Raw genomic sequence first — 20,939 nt, forward strand, 5'->3', positions numbered from 1 at the left:
TATTTTTTAACTTAATGTTTCAATGAAAAGTTGAATGGTTGAACTGAATACTTTTATGAATAAAATACTATGTGTAATTTGCTAGCAAAACCTGCAACAAAAAAATAAGAAATGAATATATGTTGGTTCCATACATGTTTGCCACAAAACCTGGTCGAAGCTCCTTAGGCAGAAATTAATAGTCTGTACCAATTTTGCACTCTGGGATGGTACATTTTTTCCCATTCTTCCAGATGAGAGCAGCCAAATACATTGTAGGATTTAAGGGAATGCTTCCACTGATAAGTGGAAGAAAGAACCTTTTTGAAACAGAGAAGACTATGAGGGGATCAGATACAAGTAACCAAATGCTCAAAGATATTGACAGAATCAGTCCAATGGATATCTTCAGAATGACCAGTATAACGAGACCCACAGGACATAGGAGTGCTTTTTCATGCAGAAGCACTTCTTTACCCAGGGGGTTGAGAGACTATGGAACAAGCTACCCAGCCATGTTTGCTGAAGCAGATACTCTGGATTCTTTCAAGAAACAGCAGAATCCTTGAATCAGTTACTGACTGTCTATCTGGGCTACCATCTGGGCTAGATTGGCCAAATAATCTCCTCTCACTTCTTACTATTTTTATGTTCTTTGCAAGCTTGCTTGATCTCTGCCATGTTGTCTGAGGATAAACTGATGGGCAGCAATTTTCAAGTCCTATCACAGATTTTCTATTGGATTCACAACCAGGACTGGGCCACTCAAGGACATTCACTCTCTTCTTGTTTCGCCACTCCCAGGAAGCTTCGGAAATATTTTTGCAATTTGTTGTCCTACTGAAAGGTGAATTGTTGTCCCAGGTGTATGTCTCTAGCAGACTGTAACATGTTTGCCTCCAAAATTTGCCTGTGCCTTTCATCCATTTGTCCCTAGGTCTTAATAAACTTCCAGGATCCTGCTTATGATAAGATGTCCCATAAGTCAGTGCTCCTGTCACCATAATTTAAGTAAGGATGGTACTAAGTATGTTATACTGGACATTGTTTTAATGCTGGATTTGCAGCAGATGTAACGCTTTCTATTCAAACCAAAAACGTTAAATTTTTCCTCCTCTGACCACAAAAACCTTTTGCCACATTTTTGTGGTATCACTTAAATAGTTTGAAATTCCATTTGGGATTTGAGAGGTTTGTCACTCTGCCATACAGGCCAGATATATGGAGTGGCCAGGATATTGCTGATTCATGAACAAGTTCTCCAATCTAAGCTATTGTACACAGAAGCTCATTCAAAGTCGCCATTGACCTCATGGCGGAATCCTTAACTAGTTTCCCAGCTGCCCAGTTTGCCTGATTGTCACGTTCGTAACCCCTCCTCTTAAGGACGCTCCAGCCCTTCCTTGTTTTCTACTCATCCCCCATACCTGCTCCCTGTTCCAGCCCCCTTTTCAGTTCTCCTTAAAACCCAGGCGCTCACTCTATTCTGGGCTCTGCATTGATTTCCGTACCAGGCGAGTCCGGGACCTGGAAGTGCCTGGTCCCGTCAAGCTTTTAAAGTTCCTGTTCCTGCCGGTTCCGACCCGGTTCCCATTTTTATTTTGTTCGTCTTGGATGGACCGCCTGGTTTTGGATTTTCGCCTTCTCTTGGACTCCCCCTTGGACTTATTCCTGGATTGTTTGCCTCGGCCACACCTCCCCCGAACACCAGCGCACCATGGACACGCCCCCTGTTTTCATTCCCGACTCCCGCATGCTTTTTTCCCGTGTTTTCCTCACTCCTCCCAGGATCATGTCGTCTGCATAGGGTCCTGAAAGAATGCTTCCGTTACACTGATGTACTGTAGGTAGTGTCTGGGTAGTTCTGATACTCCTTCTCTTTCGCAATGAATAACTTTGCTCTGCTCAAAACAATATTCAGATCTGTGAATTTCTTTTTCTCCTGGACTGGATTGTTTTGAAACCTCCTTAGACTTCCTGGAGGAATCTTTGCTTGAAACTCACTACCTGACTAAAGGACCTTACAGAAAAAGTTATTTTTTTTCTGAAATCATGTAAACCATATACAGAGGGAGCAAAAACTTTTGGAATCAATATATTTTAGTTTTTAACTCTTCTTTGCAGTTTCTGCAGACATTTGATTTTTATCTGTAAAAGTACTCAGTTTTGCTTTAAAAATATTTACTAAATGTGTTGTCTTCATTTGTAATTGAACAAAATGGAGCATCATTGGAAGAGAGTGAATACTTTTTTCAGGGCTCTGTATTTGATTGATTTTATGTTTCTCTTATTGATCTTTGAATTAAATTGAGCAATCATGTTAGTCAAATTAAATGTGGCGGTAGTGTGCTTCACTGAGCTGAAACAAAAAGGTCAGTTTAGGTGAATAGTGCTTATGCTTCTGGTGGTCAGTCTATCCACATGAAAACTTTAAACATCCATGGGTCAGGTTGTGTTTTAAATTTAAAGCTGGGGAGTTGGTAAGGCTTTGAGTTGGAGGAAATTTCAAAATAAAAATAGGGTTAGGTAATATAGATGTCTGGACTGGGATTATGTGTACAGATGTGTGCATTCCACAAAACACAGACATCCCCAGAGAGTTCGGATATGGAAACAAGCTTGGTAAAATGCAGTAAATATTTTTCAGACTGTAACCTTGTTTGCCTCCACAGGCTTACATGGAGGATCACCTGAAGAACAAGGATAGGCTGTTGAAGGAGTGGGAGGCTCTGTGTTCCTACCAGGCTGAGCCCAGCTCCTGCTCTGCGGCCCAAAGTGAAGCCAACCTTAAAAAGAATAGAAACCCGGATTCTGTGCCCTGTGAGTTTCATAGAAGGACGACCGTAGCTGATCAAAGCAATGTTCGATAAAACCAATCAAGTTCTCTGTGTTAGCAAAGGTCAGCAAAGGCAACATATCTTTCCTGTGATGGACAGTTATTGCTCTGGCCTGCAGGATTTGTAAATACTTTCCCTTGTATGCTTGATTGTTTATAACATCTTGAGATGTTTACAGACATTGTAAACATGCAATAATAAGCAAGAAAAGCCTGGACAGAAAGAAGGGGGAAAACAGTATTTTGAAAATCATATAATTTTAAAAATATCCTGGAATACAATTTGTTCATAAGCAGTAAAAGTGTGCCTGACTCATATCAGCATTTTGACAAAGCTGATTTCTATTCTTTTGCCTCAAGAACTACTGTTTTTAAATTGACCAAAAAAATGTACTGCCTGATCACAGAATGAATCAAAATGAGTCCAAGAAATAGAACGGCAGAATCTTGGCATGACAATTAATCTCTGAGATACTCCTTGAATACATAATCACACATGTGACTAATCAGTATTTGGTGAAACTAGATACTGATGCTTGTGCAGTGTGCATTTGGGATCATTATAATTACAGTATGTAGCACTAGTACTTAAATACACTATAGTGTTATATTAGGAACAGTAAACTGTAAAAGTTTGTATTTCTTGTACAAAGTGTATATTTCCCACACATCTGAGAAAAATTAAGCTTGAGAAATGCATTTTGTTGAATAAGATCCTTTTAGTGAGAGATAAGTAATCTTAATTGCATATTATTAAACAAGACCCCTCTGTCCAACCTAAAAAACTTCAGAATTTCTTCCCTGAACTGAAAGTCATAATGTTGTATGTACTTCAGTGGGGATCAGGACAACGGGAGAATAGCTATAAAGATAGAGGTAAAGTAGATTTTAAACCAGGTATGGCAAGGATTTATTAAGAACTACTTCAACTATAAACATGAGCATTTTCAATATTTTCTTTAAGACAGGTATTTGAAGAAGACATGATTAGAGTAGTAAATCATGATCCTTTACCGTGTTCTTTTTGTGTTCTTAGATGACCACTCTCGAGTGAAACTGAAAGCAGAGATTAACCCTTCCAGGACAGACTACATCAACGCCAGCACTATAGTAAGGACATTTTGCTTTTTAATGGGCTAGACAAATAATAACAGCCGACACTTTGTGTGTCTTTTCAGCAATCGTGATCCTTTACGATTACTTTGCAAGTAATGAGCACGCCCTTTGGAGGACACAAAAATATATGCTTTTTAACATTCCAAAAACCGCAACAGAAACAACATTTTCCACTTTGATTTTAACCACAGCTGTATTTATTATGACCCCAGATTGATCACGATCCAAGGATGCCAGCTTACATTGCTACCCAGGGGCCTCTGTCTCACACTATCGCTGACTTTTGGCAAGTAAGTCCCTTTCTGATTGAACATTTATAAGATCTATTCTGAGCCATGAGAACTAAGTTCTGAACCTTAACTCAAGAAACAATTCTTAACAAGGTGCAATTACGTCATAAGATACCAGTACAACTTGTAAAGTATGTGTTGCTGCTGAGGAAATCGTGATAAAGCTCACTGTGAGGTGTAGAACTGACTGTTCATATACATGAGCTTGTTAAAATAAATATATTGAAAGAAAAAACCTGGACGGGATAACATTGAATAGTGGGTGTGCTTCTTTACAATAAAGAACAAGGTTTTGCACCCTGGACGATTCTCTACCTCTTTGCCTACATTGTGAGTCTCGATGTCTCAGGTTTTCTGTACTCTAATTAATTTCTTCTCTTTGTGGAGCTCATTTGTAATGACTTACATACAAAATGTAATGACTCATTTGTAATGATTTACATACAAAATTAAAACTCCTGGGTATGGAGGGACACCAAGTATATTGAAAGCAAAACTTCCACACAAATGTGGCTCATTCTTTTCTAGCATAATTACAGTCATGTATACAAATACTATAAAAGCCCTGGTTGTATATAATCAAGGCTAGCAATGCTGCAAAAAGAGACTTTTTTTAACTGATTTTGAAAGTGGGTGATTGCTGAGGCAGTTTGGCAGAAGCTTCAGGGACCAAGACAACTCAACTTGTTGATGTTTCTCAAGCAACTGTGTCAAAGGTGACGTCAGCATGCAAATCCAAGTGAAAATTTGCTTTTCATACAGTCAGGGCCGATTATGACTAGTGATGTTACTGACAATCCGTATGATCAGTATTTATGTTGAAGGAAGGTACAGTATCATTCAGCTGTTGGCCAGAAGAAGAATGCAAACTAAGCAGCTTCAAAAAAAATCATGCCAGGAGAAATCCAAGAAGAGAAGACTGATACTGCATAAGCCACAAATGTACTTGTTAATTACTATATACTGTATAAGGAATGAAGAACCTTGGACACTAGGAGTTCAGTAACTGCTCATTTAGTTCACCTAGGAGTACTAAAGTTGCACAAGTAGTAACAAGTAATAAACCTTTGTATCTGTGTATTTCGGGGTCATTACCTGAGCTCTGCAACTTGCTAAATTAAATAAGTCATATAGGTTTTAAATCAGGACAAACTTTAATATTTAAATGGGATAGGAGGTAGAAATAATAGTATACTTATTCGGTGTTACAGAACAGTAATCTAGCATTTGCTTATAGAAACAGTGGTTAATTCAAATCTCACCTAATCAAGTTACTCTTTCCAGACACTTTCCTGGAAACCTCTGTTTGCAGACACTATTTCTCTAAAGATCTGTTTCAATCGGTCTACTCCTTTGTGACACCCACGTATGTGGGCTAGGGTATGTGTGATAAGATAGTCCGTAGTGTGTGATGCAGTAATGTACATTATAGATGGTGTGGGAGAATGGCTGCACTGTGATTGTGATGATGACTGCTCTGGTCGAAGATGGGGAGAAGCAGTGTGACCGATACTGGCCGGATGAAGGATCCTCACTCTATCATATTTATGAGGTGAGAGACAATGCAGTTATGTCATGTTATTCATTTTTGTTCCCTCTGTTTTTTTCCCAGTTTAATAGAGACTCTGCATATAATATTCCTCTTCAACTTTCAATATATAATTGGTTGATTCTGACTTTGAATGTGAATGTGAATAAAAACTGTTAATTTCAATGAATAACAGCATGTAGCTCACATATAGGTTTATATTTTTTCATCCTTCATAGCAGTCCTACAATAGTCCTCGTTCATAAAGAAAATACATCATGCTTTAGATATTTTAGATTGACTTTGTTATATTTATATGTCTATTTTTAATCACCACAATCACCACAAGGAAGGAGCGCAGGCAAACAGCAGTCACAGGAATAATAAATTACTAAGATTGTGTTCATTTGTGCTCCCTTTATATAATGCTAGTTTGAATGTCAAAGCTTCCAACTCAATTGGTTTTTATAATTGAATTATGTGCTGTATTATTTTACTTCATTTTGTCAATTCCCCACTCACTGTCTCCAGACTGTTAAATGAATTAATCTTTAAAGGAGTAATGCATGGTTAAACAGGATTGCTGAAGTTCGTGTAGAAGACGAGACAAACAAATCACATTGCCTTTTTATGTCCAAATGACTGATTTTTTAAAGATATGTATAGTCAAAAAAGTGCTTTTCACTTCAATTCCTTTAAATAATATGTATTTTTAGTATTTTCAGAAAGTATTATGGGATGTTGTTGTCATCTCTCTTACTTTAAACTATTTATTTTTAAGTCTATACATTCAGCATGAGCTGCCCGCCAGTTCTTTTATTCTACATGAATTCTTTGCACAGTATATATTATATCAGACATGAGCCGAATGGCCTTCTGTATGGGCTGCATTACGGGTTCTGATAACCTGATCTGTCTCTGTGCTTGGCGCAGGTCAACCTGGTTTCGGAGCACATCTGGTGCAATGATTTCCTGGTGCGGAGCTTCTACCTGAAGAATGTGCAGTCCCAGGAGACTCGAACCCTGACCCAGTTCCACTTCCTGAGCTGGCCGGCCCAGGGCATCCCCACCTCCACCCGAACCCTGCTGGACTTCCGCAGGTACACGTTACTTACATACAAGCGTGCACATGTACGGTGCTCTCATATTGAATACCAGAGCAGCATTAAAGGCAGATTACATTTGTCTCAGCAATGTGTCCATCCATCCACCACTCAATCCATTTTTCTTAACACTTGATCCTATGCAGGATTGCAGAGGGAGCAGGAGCCTATCCTGGCATGCAACAGGCGCAAGGCAGGATACCCCTTATACAGGACACCAGTCCATCAGAGGGAACACACAGACGCAAACATGCACACACTCACGCCAGGGCCAGTTTTCCCAGAAGACATTTAACCTACCAGTCTAAATTTTGACTGTGGGAGGAATCTGGTATCTAGTATCACTGATTTATTTAGTCTGCTCTATATTGTAAAGAAAATAATTTGAAATGCCTAATTATGTATAAAATGATAATAAAATTAAGCAATGCCCAATGTGACTCTTAGACATTTTGTAATGTGGGTAATGCTGGCTTCTTGCTTTAAGCCAGTTCAGATGTGGCAGATCTGATATGCAAATTACTCATTATCGTAATACAAATAATTATCAACATTTAGGTCACCAGCATTGGTGAAAATGGATGTTGCTGAAAAGGGGTAACAGAGAAAAGGGAGGTGAAGTCCTAAACGCAGGAAAATCAAAATTAAAATCAATGGAAAAATGCTTTTTTACTTGATGACGACGCCTTAAAGCAATGCTTTGCACTTCTCAGCTTTTCTTCTCCATCTTTCAAGTGGGTAGTTTAAAAGGGTGCCAGCTAAATGTTTTGGACACATGACTCTTGAAAATACTTGCTTGTGGGTTTCGCATATTTGAAACACAGCTGCTTCTGCGAACTGTTCCTCTGAGTACAAATCTTCAAAATGTTCACGGACTCAGTACCCAATATCATGCTAAAATGTAGATGTTAAGATGTAGTTTAGGAATTCCTAGCTTTGAGATTTGCCATTTGCTGGGAGTAAAGATTATGGTAGGACTATACAGCATATGCACATTTTTAGTTCAAAGAGGGGGCTCCAACACTCCTGCTGATCTCTGTGCTAAACCTTCAACCATCTTCTCTCCTTCATCCGTACAAGCTCAGACCAGCCTGCTTCTTTTCCTCCACTCACCTTGAATAGTTGGCCACCCACTCCTCACATCTCCACCACAGAAGCCTGCCTTCCTGTCCTCCGCCTTTACCAGTGTCTCAGCCTTCCCTTCTGCCTGCCCCGCGCTGCCTTCCCAGTTTAACCAGTGGGAAGGCTGGCTTGCCCTTTCTCCGATGGGCGTCACCTGGGCACCGTCGGATGCACAGCTGCCTGTGTCATTTTTGTGATTTGCAGCTAGTAGTCTGAGTCCAGTTGCATAGTCACAAAAGTGATCATTGGCAGCTGTGGCTGCTGCATGGAGCACCTGTGGACTTTTCTCCTGGTTACTGTTTGCACCTCCTTCGCCCCTTCCTCCCAGCCTCCTGTGGGTCATCTGCTTTCCTCTCTTGATAAAGCCTTTTGCTTTACTCAGGACGTGAGCCTTGGTTCTTCCCTCTCCTCCGTTTCCGACACTTTCATTCACCCTTCCTCCGAAAATGTCAATGAGAACTAGGCAAAAAACGAAGAACGAACCGAGATTGAGAAGAGGGTAGCTGAGCTTGAAATTAAGTCGATTTGCAGTACTGTATTGTTGTCCTCAGTTCCCGATTGGATGTCTGTGTCATAGAAGGTGAATTGCGTTTTGGTTCTAGAATCGTGGGATCCTATTTATTACCGCTGCACTGTGGGGGAAAAGACTAGTAACGTTTTGTCTATTTTCGCATCTTGACATGTTTTTAAGCTTGTACACTTACAACGTTCACTTTCAATTTGCCAGCTCCTGCACACCTGCAGATTCAGTGCCAGACTTTTTTTCTCCAGGTCTGCTCACTGTCTGATATCACAGACACCTCAGCGCAGACGTCTTTCTCTCAACCTTAATATGTTGAGAGGGATAATAGGTTGCTCAACTATTGCTCAGCTTCAGGTGGGTTTCGCACAGGCAGCATCCTGTAGGATAAAATCCTGAGCTGTGTGGCACCTCTTTACTATTAAAGGGCTGGACTTTTAAGCTTCAAGTTTAAAAGCTTGTCATGATGTGAAGAATGAAATGCAAATTTACAGGCATGCTGCTAAACAACATGGGGGGGGGATGGAAAGCACTGTTTCTACTAGTCTCAAGCTCTTACAGTGTCATTCCTTATTGTAATAATTCCTAATATCACAACTTTAAATAATGGTTAGATTCTAAAGCTTGCATCAGCATGTAAGCTGTAAATGTTTGCAAGTTAATTCCATGCTAAAAAGTTCATGGAGGGGAAAAAAGTGTTTCTTTGTTTTTAATTCTCACCCTGGAAGTAATTTCTACTTTTAATAAAGTAGACTAATGGTCAGTAGTCACTGACATTTATGGCTAGAGGTGATCAACATCATCGCTTGTTGTGAGAATGTGATTAAAATGAAAATGTAGTGTTAAGATATGTATGTGGCAACCCTGCAATATTTACATAGAACATTGGTCAAGAAGTGATCCTTATTTTAAAGTGCCGGCATCTTATTTGTTTTACTGTTTTAAGCTTGTTGTACAAAGTCCCCAAAAGGCAAAAAAAACAGTGGAGAATATACCCTAGTTCAAGTATGAATACAAGAGTCATCCTAGTTTATTATACCATGATTAAAGAAAGACTCGGATTAAAATAGAAATTGCACGAAACGATACAGGAGGCCGCCTGAGATGTGCGTACACACACAATTTTTGCATTAGAATGGAATCTTTTCTCACGAAGATAGACGTGTGTCTGATCTGCGCTTGCTACAGCTAAAACTGCAGGCAGATTTAAAGTTTTTTGTTGTTGTTGTTGTTGTTGTTGTTGTTGTTTCAGGAAAGTGAACAAGTGCTACAGAGGCCGATCCTGCCCTATAATTGTCCACTGCAGGTGAGGTTTCCCATGCAAAATATTATATCTACTATACGTTTTGGTTTTGGAATTCATTAAGAGTGTTAACTCCATACTTTTACAAGTTACTTTTAGTCTAGTAAACAACTTCACACCTTTATTCCTATATGTGCAACATATTGAGACTTCTTTTAAGGTTCCATAAATAAGGCTTGGATAGCATATGTAAGGCAGTGGAGTGACTCGGTCCTATTAATAATATCATCATTTATTTTGGAGTGCTGGGACCACAAGCCTCAAGACCCCAGACTCTTTCTCGTCATCTTCGTTCTTGGGTCATCCTCTTGCGCCCCCTGCTGTTTACTGTGGGAAGTCATAGACCCTTTTGTGTTCAACTGAGTACCTCGTTCACCGAGAAGCACACTATTTTAGTGACAGTCATAAACGAAGATAACAGTTTGTTTCATGAAAGTATATCTAAAATTAAAATAATTTAATTTCACTCTTAAAATGCACCAGTTAAAATGTATTTGATCTAAAAGAAGGCTTCTCAAATGTAGTGGATACATTAATTCTGCTTGCCATAATTAGATTAAATCCCTGGTATCTCATAATAGAAGGTCGTTACTTTGTCATCAACAAAATAATACGCAATAAAGCACTAGTCTATTGTCAGATCTATTTCCTATTACTGGGTTATTTCATATTTTTCTCTTGTAATAATTTTAATAAATTCAGCTCCATGTGGTATTTTACCTTTTCTTTTATTATTATGGACTTTTTATGTTACACATGAATGTAAATTTTGAACCTGCTTCTGCATAAATTTAAAACAATTAATAGCAAATATTTTGTATTATTAAGAATTTCTTACACTTATAGTGACACTCCACTCAAAGCGCTTTACAGGCAATGGGAACTCCCCTCCACCACCACCAATGTGCAGCCCCACCTGGATGATGTGACGGCAGCCATAATGTGCCAGTACACTCACCACAAACTAGCTATCAGTGGGGAGGAGAACAGAGTGATGAAGCCAGTTCATAGATGGGGATAATTAGGAGGCCATGATTGGTAAGGGCCAATGAGGAATTTGGCCAGGACACTGGGGTTACACCCCTTTAAACAGCATTCTTTTTGCTTGTCAACTCCTCTGATCCCTTCCTCCAAAAAAACAGTGGTTTTCCACCATTGTAGTATAAACACCATGTAGCCACACTCTGCTTGTAGTTCTAAACTGTATTGCTGTTCACCCAAATTTTGCCAAAGCCACAAATGCATTATGTAAATGTGTATCAGTTTTGGGTTTTTTTAACGTGTAAAGCGTTTGTACTCCTTGGATTAATATATCAGGTTGAATTGGGTTTTGGTTTAGCTAGAAGACAGGAAGTACAGTGAACTGTGTTTCCTTTGCCCTTAGTGATGGTACCGGGAGATCTGGGACATACATTCTGATTGACATGGTGCTCAACCGAATGGCAAAAGGTGAGATGACCGTTTCATGGATATATTGTGTAATTTGGTACTGCTTCCAAAATTAAGTTAATATTTCATCTGTATTTCCTGATGTACTGCTTTAATTTACGCTATAAATAGCCAAATCATGTGGGGTTTGGCAGTGGTGAATACATACAGTCTACTGTAGATGATCTATATACAATATTCTATATTCCACAAATCTGTTTGGGTAATAATAACTTCTAGCAAACTAATATAAGCAAATTCTATCATACTAGTTCCATAAATTACATTAATATGAATACCTTTGCAGTGTCTCATGTAAACTTGTTAGGGTTAGGATGAAACTGTATGTTATCTGCGACAAAGAAGCATGCAAGGAAGAAATTGAGAAAATCAGATCCATATCTGATCATCTAATACTATTTTTTCTTGGAGTTGTTCATTTGTATTTTTTATAGGCAATAGGGTTGTGATAGGGTAATGGAAATATCTAGATGTGTATCTATTCAGTAATTCAACACACTAGATACAGTGCATTGCAAAGACATTCACTCCCTTTTGTGACAAGATAAACAAAATTGTTATCCATCAATTACCTCAACTTGACAGAGCTTGAAGACGTTTTGCAAAGCAGAATGGGTGAAAATTGCATGGCACTATCCCTGTTTTGCAAGGCTGGTACAGACTTGTAGAAAAAATGCTAGCAGCTGTAATTGCTGTCGAAGGTGCTTCCACCACATTTTGATTTGGGCTGGAGGACATGATGAAGTGTTTTGATTCTTGGAGGTTTGGGGTTTTTGCTGATGTTTAACTTCCTTTACCCATAAAGGCATATTCAGTTTGAACAGCCAGGTTTTGATTTAAATTTCCACTCTTAATTATGTACTTGAACAAAACGGGACGACATAGGATGAATGGTTATGAATACTTTTTCAAGGCACTGTAAACAAATCTGTTTATTTAGCTGTGATAGTTGTTTCTGTAATATCTTAACTCCAAAGTGCCATGTTGTAATTCTTAAAAATGATAGTATCTATCTTAACTGCTAAAGGATTAAGAAATCACATACTGTTTTACTCCAGGTGGTTACATTTCCTAGCAAATACCCAGACTTTATAAAGAGCCAAGTTCAGAGTTCATAAGAATGAAAAAAATAAGAATCTGTCACTAATTGATGTAATCTTTTTCTTGAATGGAGTCAACTGCAAAGTCATGACAGTACAGCCTTTTCCTCACTCCAACAAACCTTTTTTTAAAGGGTCTGTAGAAAAGAAGTCATTAAATAGAGACCAGACAATAGGGGGTAGAGAAATGTTCCTAAAGAGAGCACCACTGCCACAAATATAGGACAAGTAAGGCTTTACAAGATAAAAGTCACAGAAATCTGTGTTGTTTTTTCAACTTCAAAGCTTGGGCTCTTCAGTTAACTCTCCTGCTCTTGCAAAAAGTTTTTTGGGGAATCTTCAGTATGGAGTACTAGTATTTTTAAATATAAATAAATATCCATATATAAACAGTAAAAAGTTGTGCCAAGCATGTTATTACTCCATGGGAAGTGCCATAGTAAGTGGCAAGAGTTCTAGTTCATGTTGTGGTTCAAGTAAAAAACCCATATAATATCTTTAGCAGCAGCCTTTCAGAATTGTATCTGCAGTGTGTTTTATTCAGAATGTCAGCTGATGTATTTTCCGCAGTATTTTTACAAAACAGTGTAATACAATTACTTAAACTGTAAATTAACTATCAGTCCCTTTGAATCACGTCATCCCAGAAACAGATGCTTTGCGAATGTATGAGTACTTAAGGTTGGGCTTAACCTGCTTGGTTAAGAGGTAGCCACAGGACAAAGAAGCTGACCCCCCATTCAGAGACCGAAGTTAGCCAAGCGGCAGCTGTAAAGGTGGAGATGGGATGGAGGCAAGATGAATGAGAAGAGGCATGTCAGAGTTTTATATACAGTATATAGGGAAAGTCATTAATGACTGGGATTAAGAACAGCTGAGTAAGATTGGCTAATCTGTTTTGATCCCTCCTGAACTTCAGTGAAGAATTTCCATTTGTCTATCCGATTAAGTAAAGGCAGCATACTGTGTATTAGAATACGTATAATCTCTAGACTTACGAATCATCTTAACATCCACTACAGAAAACAGCACGCCCTCATTCTCTTGAAGTTCGACAGGGGAGTTTATAATGAGCAGACTTAAATTTGGATGCCCGTGCAACCTTAAACACAATGTCTTCCCCTTTTCAGAAATGCTAGTTAGATTGTTTTTACCACATTAACGTTGCTGAGATGGTTGCATTTTAGTTTTTACACTCAGAAAATGAATGGCAACTAACATCAAGGCCTGCGCACACTACACAAAAAGACTGATTGAGATGAGGGAATGGGAGGTCAAGGTTTAAACCTAAGAATGTATTTCTGAATGTCGTATTCCAGCCTGAGAGACAAGGTCTTTAGTAACTTATATACAGTATGTGTTAGTCGGTTATAGCCTTAGAAGAATGAATAGAAATAAGGCAATCTTTGCAGGGCTCTTTAGGGAATAAGGTCTCGTATTATTATTAATGTTTGTCACCTCTTACATTGTTATTAGTTGAATCTTATGGCTCTACAGCTGTTCTCCAGGGATTTGCAGTTTTTCAAGGCTTTTCCTGGAGTGCCAGTAGATTAGAAGACCTGAATAATAAAGATGACAGACAAGAGACTTTTGCAAGACACATATCTGCTGCTTATGTGCAATACAATTGACACTAACCTTGGGGATCTGTATGTCAGCATGAGAATAAAATGACATTTATCAAGGAAAACGACAACCTTATTTCCATGGCCATCAAAAAATTAATAACTCTTTCACTATGGGATGGAGGTTTAAACTTTGTAACAGACTTTTGTTTTCCCACACACAAACTTTCTTGCTGTCTATGGTGTGATGACAGTGCTTCCAAACACAAGCATTGAGAATCACTATGAAGTACAGAAAAGGGGTTCTCTTGTCATTGCCACTGAGAAATCCATGAATTGTTTTTTTTTACAGATTGTTTTCATGTTGCTGCACATTTCTCATAGTTTAAATGAATTACAGTTTTTGCATGTTGGATACTTTTTGGTTTCTGCACAGTTAGAAACACTGTGTACAGCCTTGATTAAGTTGCTACATACAGTAACTGCTTAACCTCACCTTGAACAGCAGGCAGCAACAGTCAGTAATGTTTGTCAGAGATGGACTGGACATTGAAGACACTGAAATGGTCATCCAAGGTCAAACCCTACACAGGCAGCAAACTGGTGTAATGTGGGATGGCTGTGTTTTCACAATTATTAGAGCAAGCAGAATCCATAGGAGATCACACAAGCAAGACACCCTGAATAATCCAGAATAAGCATGTGTTGCTCCCAACGCCAACATTTTCTGAAGTCTGTCTAATTTTGTTTTAAGTCAACTTCTGCTGTAGCCTGGAGTCTTGGGAAATCCCATAGGGCAAACCTCTCAGAAATATTTTCAAAGATGAGTTCTGGATAGTTTCAGGCAAACGTTATAATCACTCTGTGCAATTTCTGAACAGGTATTTTGGCACATAAATTTAACTATAAATAAAGACAATATATATGTTTGTTACAGAATTCAAATGAAGCATGACTACTTGTCACATTCCAAATTCTTGTCACTGCCAAGTTGATTTAACCCACTTCTGAGCCATATTCATGAGCAGAAATTGTCAGATGGATACCCAAAACATGATAATCCAAGTCAGATTGCAGGTAATTCTCTGAGCCCTTGGCCAGTTTTACTGAGCCCTTCCAACTGTTATTAAGTACAGATGTATTAGCTGGCTTCTTTCTTATGAATGAAAGATGAAATCAGTCTGTCTGGAGTACTGCTTCTTGAACACCTCTTAAAGGTCTGAGGTGTTCCAAATTAGAGGGAGCTTTTAGTTAGTTCATCTTGCATCTTTGTGTGCCAGTAGTTTCTGGAGCTCGTGATCTCGCTCAGCAGTTTTTAGCTTTAATTATGATGCTTCACTAAGGAAAAAACATTTTTTTTTTTTGCTTTTAAGGTTTTATCTCAATGTTAATTTTGTCTCGTGCACAGGTGTGAAGGAGATTGACATTGCAGCGACACTGGAACATATTCGAGATCAAAGACCAGGCATGGTGCGCACCAAGGTAGGTGGATTACCCTCTTGTTCCATTTGCCTTCACAGGTTTACCACTGATACTTTGCAACCTTGCATTGATGAAATATTTGATATGAGGGTATTTCAATAAGAAAAGACATAATTGGCTGCAGTGCCAGTGCTTGTTTTATTTCATGGTCACATTACATTTAATCACCTTGTATAGACAAACACCTTGTACAGAGTTTCCATTTCCTTCAGTTAAATAACCTGTTGTAGCCACAACAGTCCACGTTCCGTCACAGCTTCATTCCAATTGAAAAGAAAATATCATAATCAATAACCCCACTGAACTTTCAGACTTTCTTTGTTACTGGTTCATTTGGATGCTTCCATTTCTAACTTCATGTTTTGCTCCATAATTTGTATTTGTAGTGTCATCACGAAGGACAGAAATGTACCGCTGTTAATGTGAAACTTAATGAACAAGTTAGTACCTATCCCCCGTATGGATTCTTAACAGTACTTAATAAGCATTCACAGAACTTATCCACCATTGTTCCTAATGATTTTAAATTCTAAATCTATTTTAAATCTTGAGGAAACCTCCTTCAATAGAAATTACATTGAACTTAAGAAAGAGTTCCACAAGACTCATGAGTTAGTCACTTCGTAAAAACACCCTCATAAAAACACAGTTTTACTCGAAAGGATTCAGATGTGCATCAAAAGAAAGCTCAAGGTTCAGAATGAAACCTACAGTAAGTCCCTTACACATATTTATGGGGAACTACAGTTGTTGTCATCAATACTAAAGGGAACGGATTTTGACAATTTGTTCAGAATGAAGAGCACAGGGTACTTTATTCTGTGGCAGGTAGGTACTGTGAACAAGATGATCTGCAGCACTCATGAGAAATCACCTCCTCTCTGCCATTTCTCTCTACAGGACCAGTTTGAGTTTGCTCTGACGGCTGTTGCTGAGGAGGTGAACGCCATTCTGAAGGCCCTCCCACAGTGAGCCACGGGCCACCATGACATCTCTACTATGGATGCCAGACACCTAACCAAACGTGACCCTCACCATGCCGATATTCCCTCTCCATGCTCCTACACACACATACACCCACGTCTGAGCGCCAGACAAAATCCATCACTCATTCACTGAAGAGAAACTGAATTTCAAGGTGGAAATGTTGACTGATCTCATAACCTCAGTTGAATTCCTGGAGGTTATCCTTCCCACACATCATTTCGGCATTGTCACCACTTTCCCATCTTCCTGGTTTCCATCTGTGTACCAGCTTTCCATTCTGAGGCAGTAATTCTCAAACTTTACTGTACATGAGCATCTTCTATGATGTTAGAATTGAGTGGAATGTAAGTGGAATACAAAAGTATTAGGAATTGTTCTAAAAGAGAGGGAAGGTAAATTTCTGAAACGTGTACATTTTTTACTTCATTTATCATTCACATTAACATCATTAACCCAAAATGCCATTAAGGTGGTACAGGAATTCTGCTCTCACTGAGTACAGTAGAAAACACAAATATTCTTTGTTGTTCAATGTCCAATTTATAACATTTCAAAGTACTCCCAGTCCCGTGCCTTCAACTGATGTGATTTTATTTATAATGTTGTTTTGTTACATTGACTACCTGTGGGTATAAATAACTTCATTTGTATTACATATCACCATGCTTTATCTGTTCATGTTATTTTACTCGTCATTGTCAGGGGAGTAAGGTATTTGACACATTTTGTCATTTCTGAAATCGTCATGTTCTGCAGTTCAAAGTTTCAAAAGTAAAATCGCAACCAGCAGGCTTAGGTAAAAAAAAACACCCTGAGTATTCCTCTTATCTGTGGTTAAAAACGGCTTTGAACTGCAGGCTCATCCAAGAAACTTCCAACGCCAGACTCCAGTTATTACATTTTATCTTCAGGGTTACTTGGTAAGTGGTCTCAGCACAGAAGTGATATAATCTCCTCTGAAACCTAAATAGTGTAAAACTCTGGATAGGGTTAAGGTTAGATCATATCATTTTCACTGACTTTATTTAGACAGTTTTACACTGACTAAATTTCAGAGGAGGTGATGCCACCTGGGCCGAGACCAATTATACCAAGCAGCCCTGAAGATAAAATAATGAGTTTTCAACAATTTTTCATTATCTTTATCGGATCTTACCATTCTTACTTCTACAGTCGTTTTTAACCTTCCGTGTTGTAGGGGGTGTTCATGTTTCAGAAAACGAGTCCTTCTGATCAGATGAGACTTTTAACATATGTATATTTTTAGATACACATGCTCCTACTGTTCAATATGAATAGAGCTGGAACGTGTTACACTGGATGAGCATACATTATAAAGAGGAGTGACAGCAAATTTACCTAAAAATCCTGGTTATCTGACTTTCTCCTGCTTATCAAATTCTGAAGTTTTTTTTTTCCAATTAGAGGGGGATTTCAAAGGAGAACTAAATGAGACATCTTCACTCATCATTGTAATGGTACCGAGCAAGAACTCTATCCATAACCACCAAAGTCACAGCTACCATGATTACTTCAGATGGGAAGTCCTTTGTTTGCACTGGGCAATTATGTTAACATATTTTCTTAATATGTATCTAACATTTCTGTTTGTCTGTAATCTTGTCTTTGTAAGAAATAATGCAAGTGAACTTGTCTGATATTTCTATTCAGATTATCTGGATCGCTTTAAAAATATCTAAACATCCCAGTATAAGAAAAGACTTTTATGAATGCAAATCCCAGCTGTTGAAAGGTATACATGATGTAGGAAACGGCATTGGTATAGAAAATGAGTCGCGTTAATTTCTTATTCTGAGATCAGAAGATTTATTTTTTATCAGGTTTTGCACTGGAGCAACATAACATTTTAAATCAAATAATGAGTACTAATCCTGATAGCATATACTGCTCCAGCTGTTGCTATTCTTGCCCATTAACTGGCTTACAGTGAAGAATAAAGGATTTTTTTCATACTAAATGGATGCTCAAGTTCCCTTTTTATGTTGATTCATGGTTCAGGAGCTTCTATCCATATTCTAAATTGAAATAATTTATTATTTCCTCTTTATAATGATAAAAAAACACAAACTTTATGTATAATATGAACTTACTATAGTTAAACCACCTTGACAACACATTTTGCTTGCATTACATTATGAATTTATTCTATATGACTTACATCAGTGAGAAATCACTGTTATTCCTCATATTGCTACTAAATAGGGGATCAAAAACTGAGAGTTTAAGACTTACATTTCTTGCCCTACAGAGTACATATACAGCTGAACTGCATTCATGTACCAGTGTTGCAGAGAAGACTGTGCTGGGTTAATACAGTGGCTGTCCTACTTGTCTCTTGCAATTTCACACCCTACTAATGTGTCTTGAAAAAGAGAGAGCATCTTTTTTTCTGTGTTATTATTATGATTGTTGTTAAAATATTCTAGTATGGGCTGTTTCCCTGTAGCAATCAAGTAGAAAAAAAATATATAAAAAATCTATTTTGTATCTTGATGTGAATAAAGTTTGTGGATTTGTGCAACTGCAGAAAGTGCTTCGGTGTTTTATTCTTCATACAATGCGAAAGATTTAACTGTACATAAAGAAAGGCCTCACAGTCATTCCTTTATTCTGCAAAGTTTCATTTTATGTGTCAATAGTGGCTGTCGAGAAATTTCTAAACAATTAGTGGCTGTTGTTATGGGAGACCTCTAAAAAGTATCTGGTTGCTTTTGCAATTGGTGTCAACCACTATATGAACCACTATTTCCTCTGTGTTAGAATTGCATCTGTATGCGAAACCGTAGACACTGTGCTTTTAGGAGATGCTGTCCTTCAGATGAAACATTAAAATGAGGTCCTGATGTAGTAGCCTGACCTCATTCCAGAGTTTGCAAATGTAGGGGTGTTAACCCTGGTGTACTGGCTAAATTCCACTTTGGATTTGCACAGCCTGGCCTCTTAATTCAATACAAAAGTGTAGCCAAATTCTTATTAGTGGGATACAGAGAGGAACTGTAATGAAACATATTGAAAATTTGAAACGTACAGCCTGGCCACCTGAAGGAACGCTACCTGTGGGGCCGAGGCTAACAGGACTCTCTTTGTGGGGCATGAGCCAGGTAGAGGCTGCAAAAGAAAGACATGGTGCAGAAATGGTTCCACGTGCAAATGGAGTGCTCACCAGGAAAGATATTTATGTGTAGGAGGGCGGAAGTGGGCGAGATGGGTTAGAACCACGACTTTTTTTCGAAAACTCACAAGGATCCACAAGGTCGTCTGGCAGTCGGCGGCTCTCTTTTCATTTCTGATGCAGGATATCTCGGAGGCTCCGTCTTCCTCACGGAAAGCAAAAGTTGACGGCCCACTGGCAAACCTCTGCTTCCCGGTTTTTAAAAGTCACCTGTCCACTTGTCTTCCACAGGTGGCGGAGGACAGCCGGTCATTCCCCTCGGCTTCCTGGGAAATGCAGTTCAAACCAGAACCGCCATCTTGTCTGAAACCACCGCTCTCGTCCAGCGTGTTGAGTATTTGTAGCAGAAATAGGGGTAGATGTGATGGATTTGCCAAATTGCCTGAGCCAGAGTTTCCAAAGACAAAAGTGAACGTGGGTGAAAATGACATGACACCTGTTGCCTATTAATTACCAAGAATTAATAGTTGGTCACAAAAGGGAGAGACAGGACTATAACTCACAGATAGCATGGGGTTCTTCATCTTTATTCAATCATAGGGATGGAATATCAGGATTAACATCGCTCTAAATAGTATCCCCTTCAATCACCTTATGTATAATGTCAAGCTTACGAGACCTTAAAACTAAAAAAATGCAGGAGTGCCATCAAAGGTTGATGAGGTATTCTTCATGTCCTGAACTGCCTTCATTAGCTTAAAGAGGGCTACAGGAGCCTCCAGTACAGTAGCTTACACAGGAAAAAGGCTTCAGAGACAGGAGAAGCCTAGTACACATTCCCTGATGAGATTGAATGTTTAAGCAGTATAATTTAGAACACAATAAATGCAAATGAATTGACAGAAGAGCTCAGGATTGCACATACAGCTTATAATATAGTATAATTTAGAACACAAAATGTAGAGTTTTGAAACAGCAGAAGCAAGTTCAAGTAGGCAGAATGCGTAGACTGCAAAGGAACAGGTAAAGGTTTATTCCATGCTGAAAGGACAGAGACACGATGGTTCGTCTGTGCAGCCTTTTTCACGTCTTCTACACCTGAAGGCGGCGCCACAGCCGAACCATCGTGTCTCTATTCTTTTCCTTTCAGCAATAAACCTTTACCTGTTCCAGAAACCAATAAAAAGGTCTATTTTTTAATGGAGTCTCAAAGCCAGTGAATGACCAGATTGATTGTCATTACAATAACATTTCCAGCTACATCTACATACAAGAAATTGTGCACGATACCTAAGCAGAACATTTTTCCAGCGAGACTGATTTTCAATATAGTAGCCTGAAAAAAGACTGTGACTCTGGAAAAGCAAATGCGGTCTCCAGTGCAGTAATTTTCCTTGGATATAATTTATGCAGTTTGGAGGGAAAT

General features: G+C 38.6%; 1 protein-coding gene across 1 annotated transcript in view; it reads left to right on the plus strand.

The window, feature by feature from the left end:
- The window catches only part of LOC148648797 (receptor-type tyrosine-protein phosphatase-like N), a 151,072-nt gene extending 132,141 nt beyond the window's left edge, over positions 1–18,931 (plus strand). Inside the window, exons 15-23 of the mRNA XM_088606732.1 lie at positions 2,652–2,799; positions 3,852–3,925; positions 4,144–4,221; positions 5,654–5,773; positions 6,683–6,849; positions 9,747–9,800; positions 11,182–11,246; positions 15,320–15,393; positions 16,294–18,931. Of these exons, the coding sequence (XP_088462858.1) occupies positions 2,652–2,799; positions 3,852–3,925; positions 4,144–4,221; positions 5,654–5,773; positions 6,683–6,849; positions 9,747–9,800; positions 11,182–11,246; positions 15,320–15,393; positions 16,294–16,365 (852 nt within the window). The 3' untranslated portion in view covers positions 16,366–18,931. The remainder of the gene's footprint in view (positions 1–2,651; positions 2,800–3,851; positions 3,926–4,143; positions 4,222–5,653; positions 5,774–6,682; positions 6,850–9,746; positions 9,801–11,181; positions 11,247–15,319; positions 15,394–16,293) is intronic.
- The last annotated feature ends 2,008 nt before the right edge of the window (positions 18,932–20,939 follow it).

The sequence above is a fragment of the Lepisosteus platostomus genome, chromosome 14 (genome assembly GCF_059453375.1).
Source record: "Lepisosteus platostomus isolate fLepPlt1 chromosome 14, fLepPlt1.hap1, whole genome shotgun sequence".
NCBI classification, from domain to species: Eukaryota; Metazoa; Chordata; class Actinopteri; order Semionotiformes; family Lepisosteidae; genus Lepisosteus; species Lepisosteus platostomus.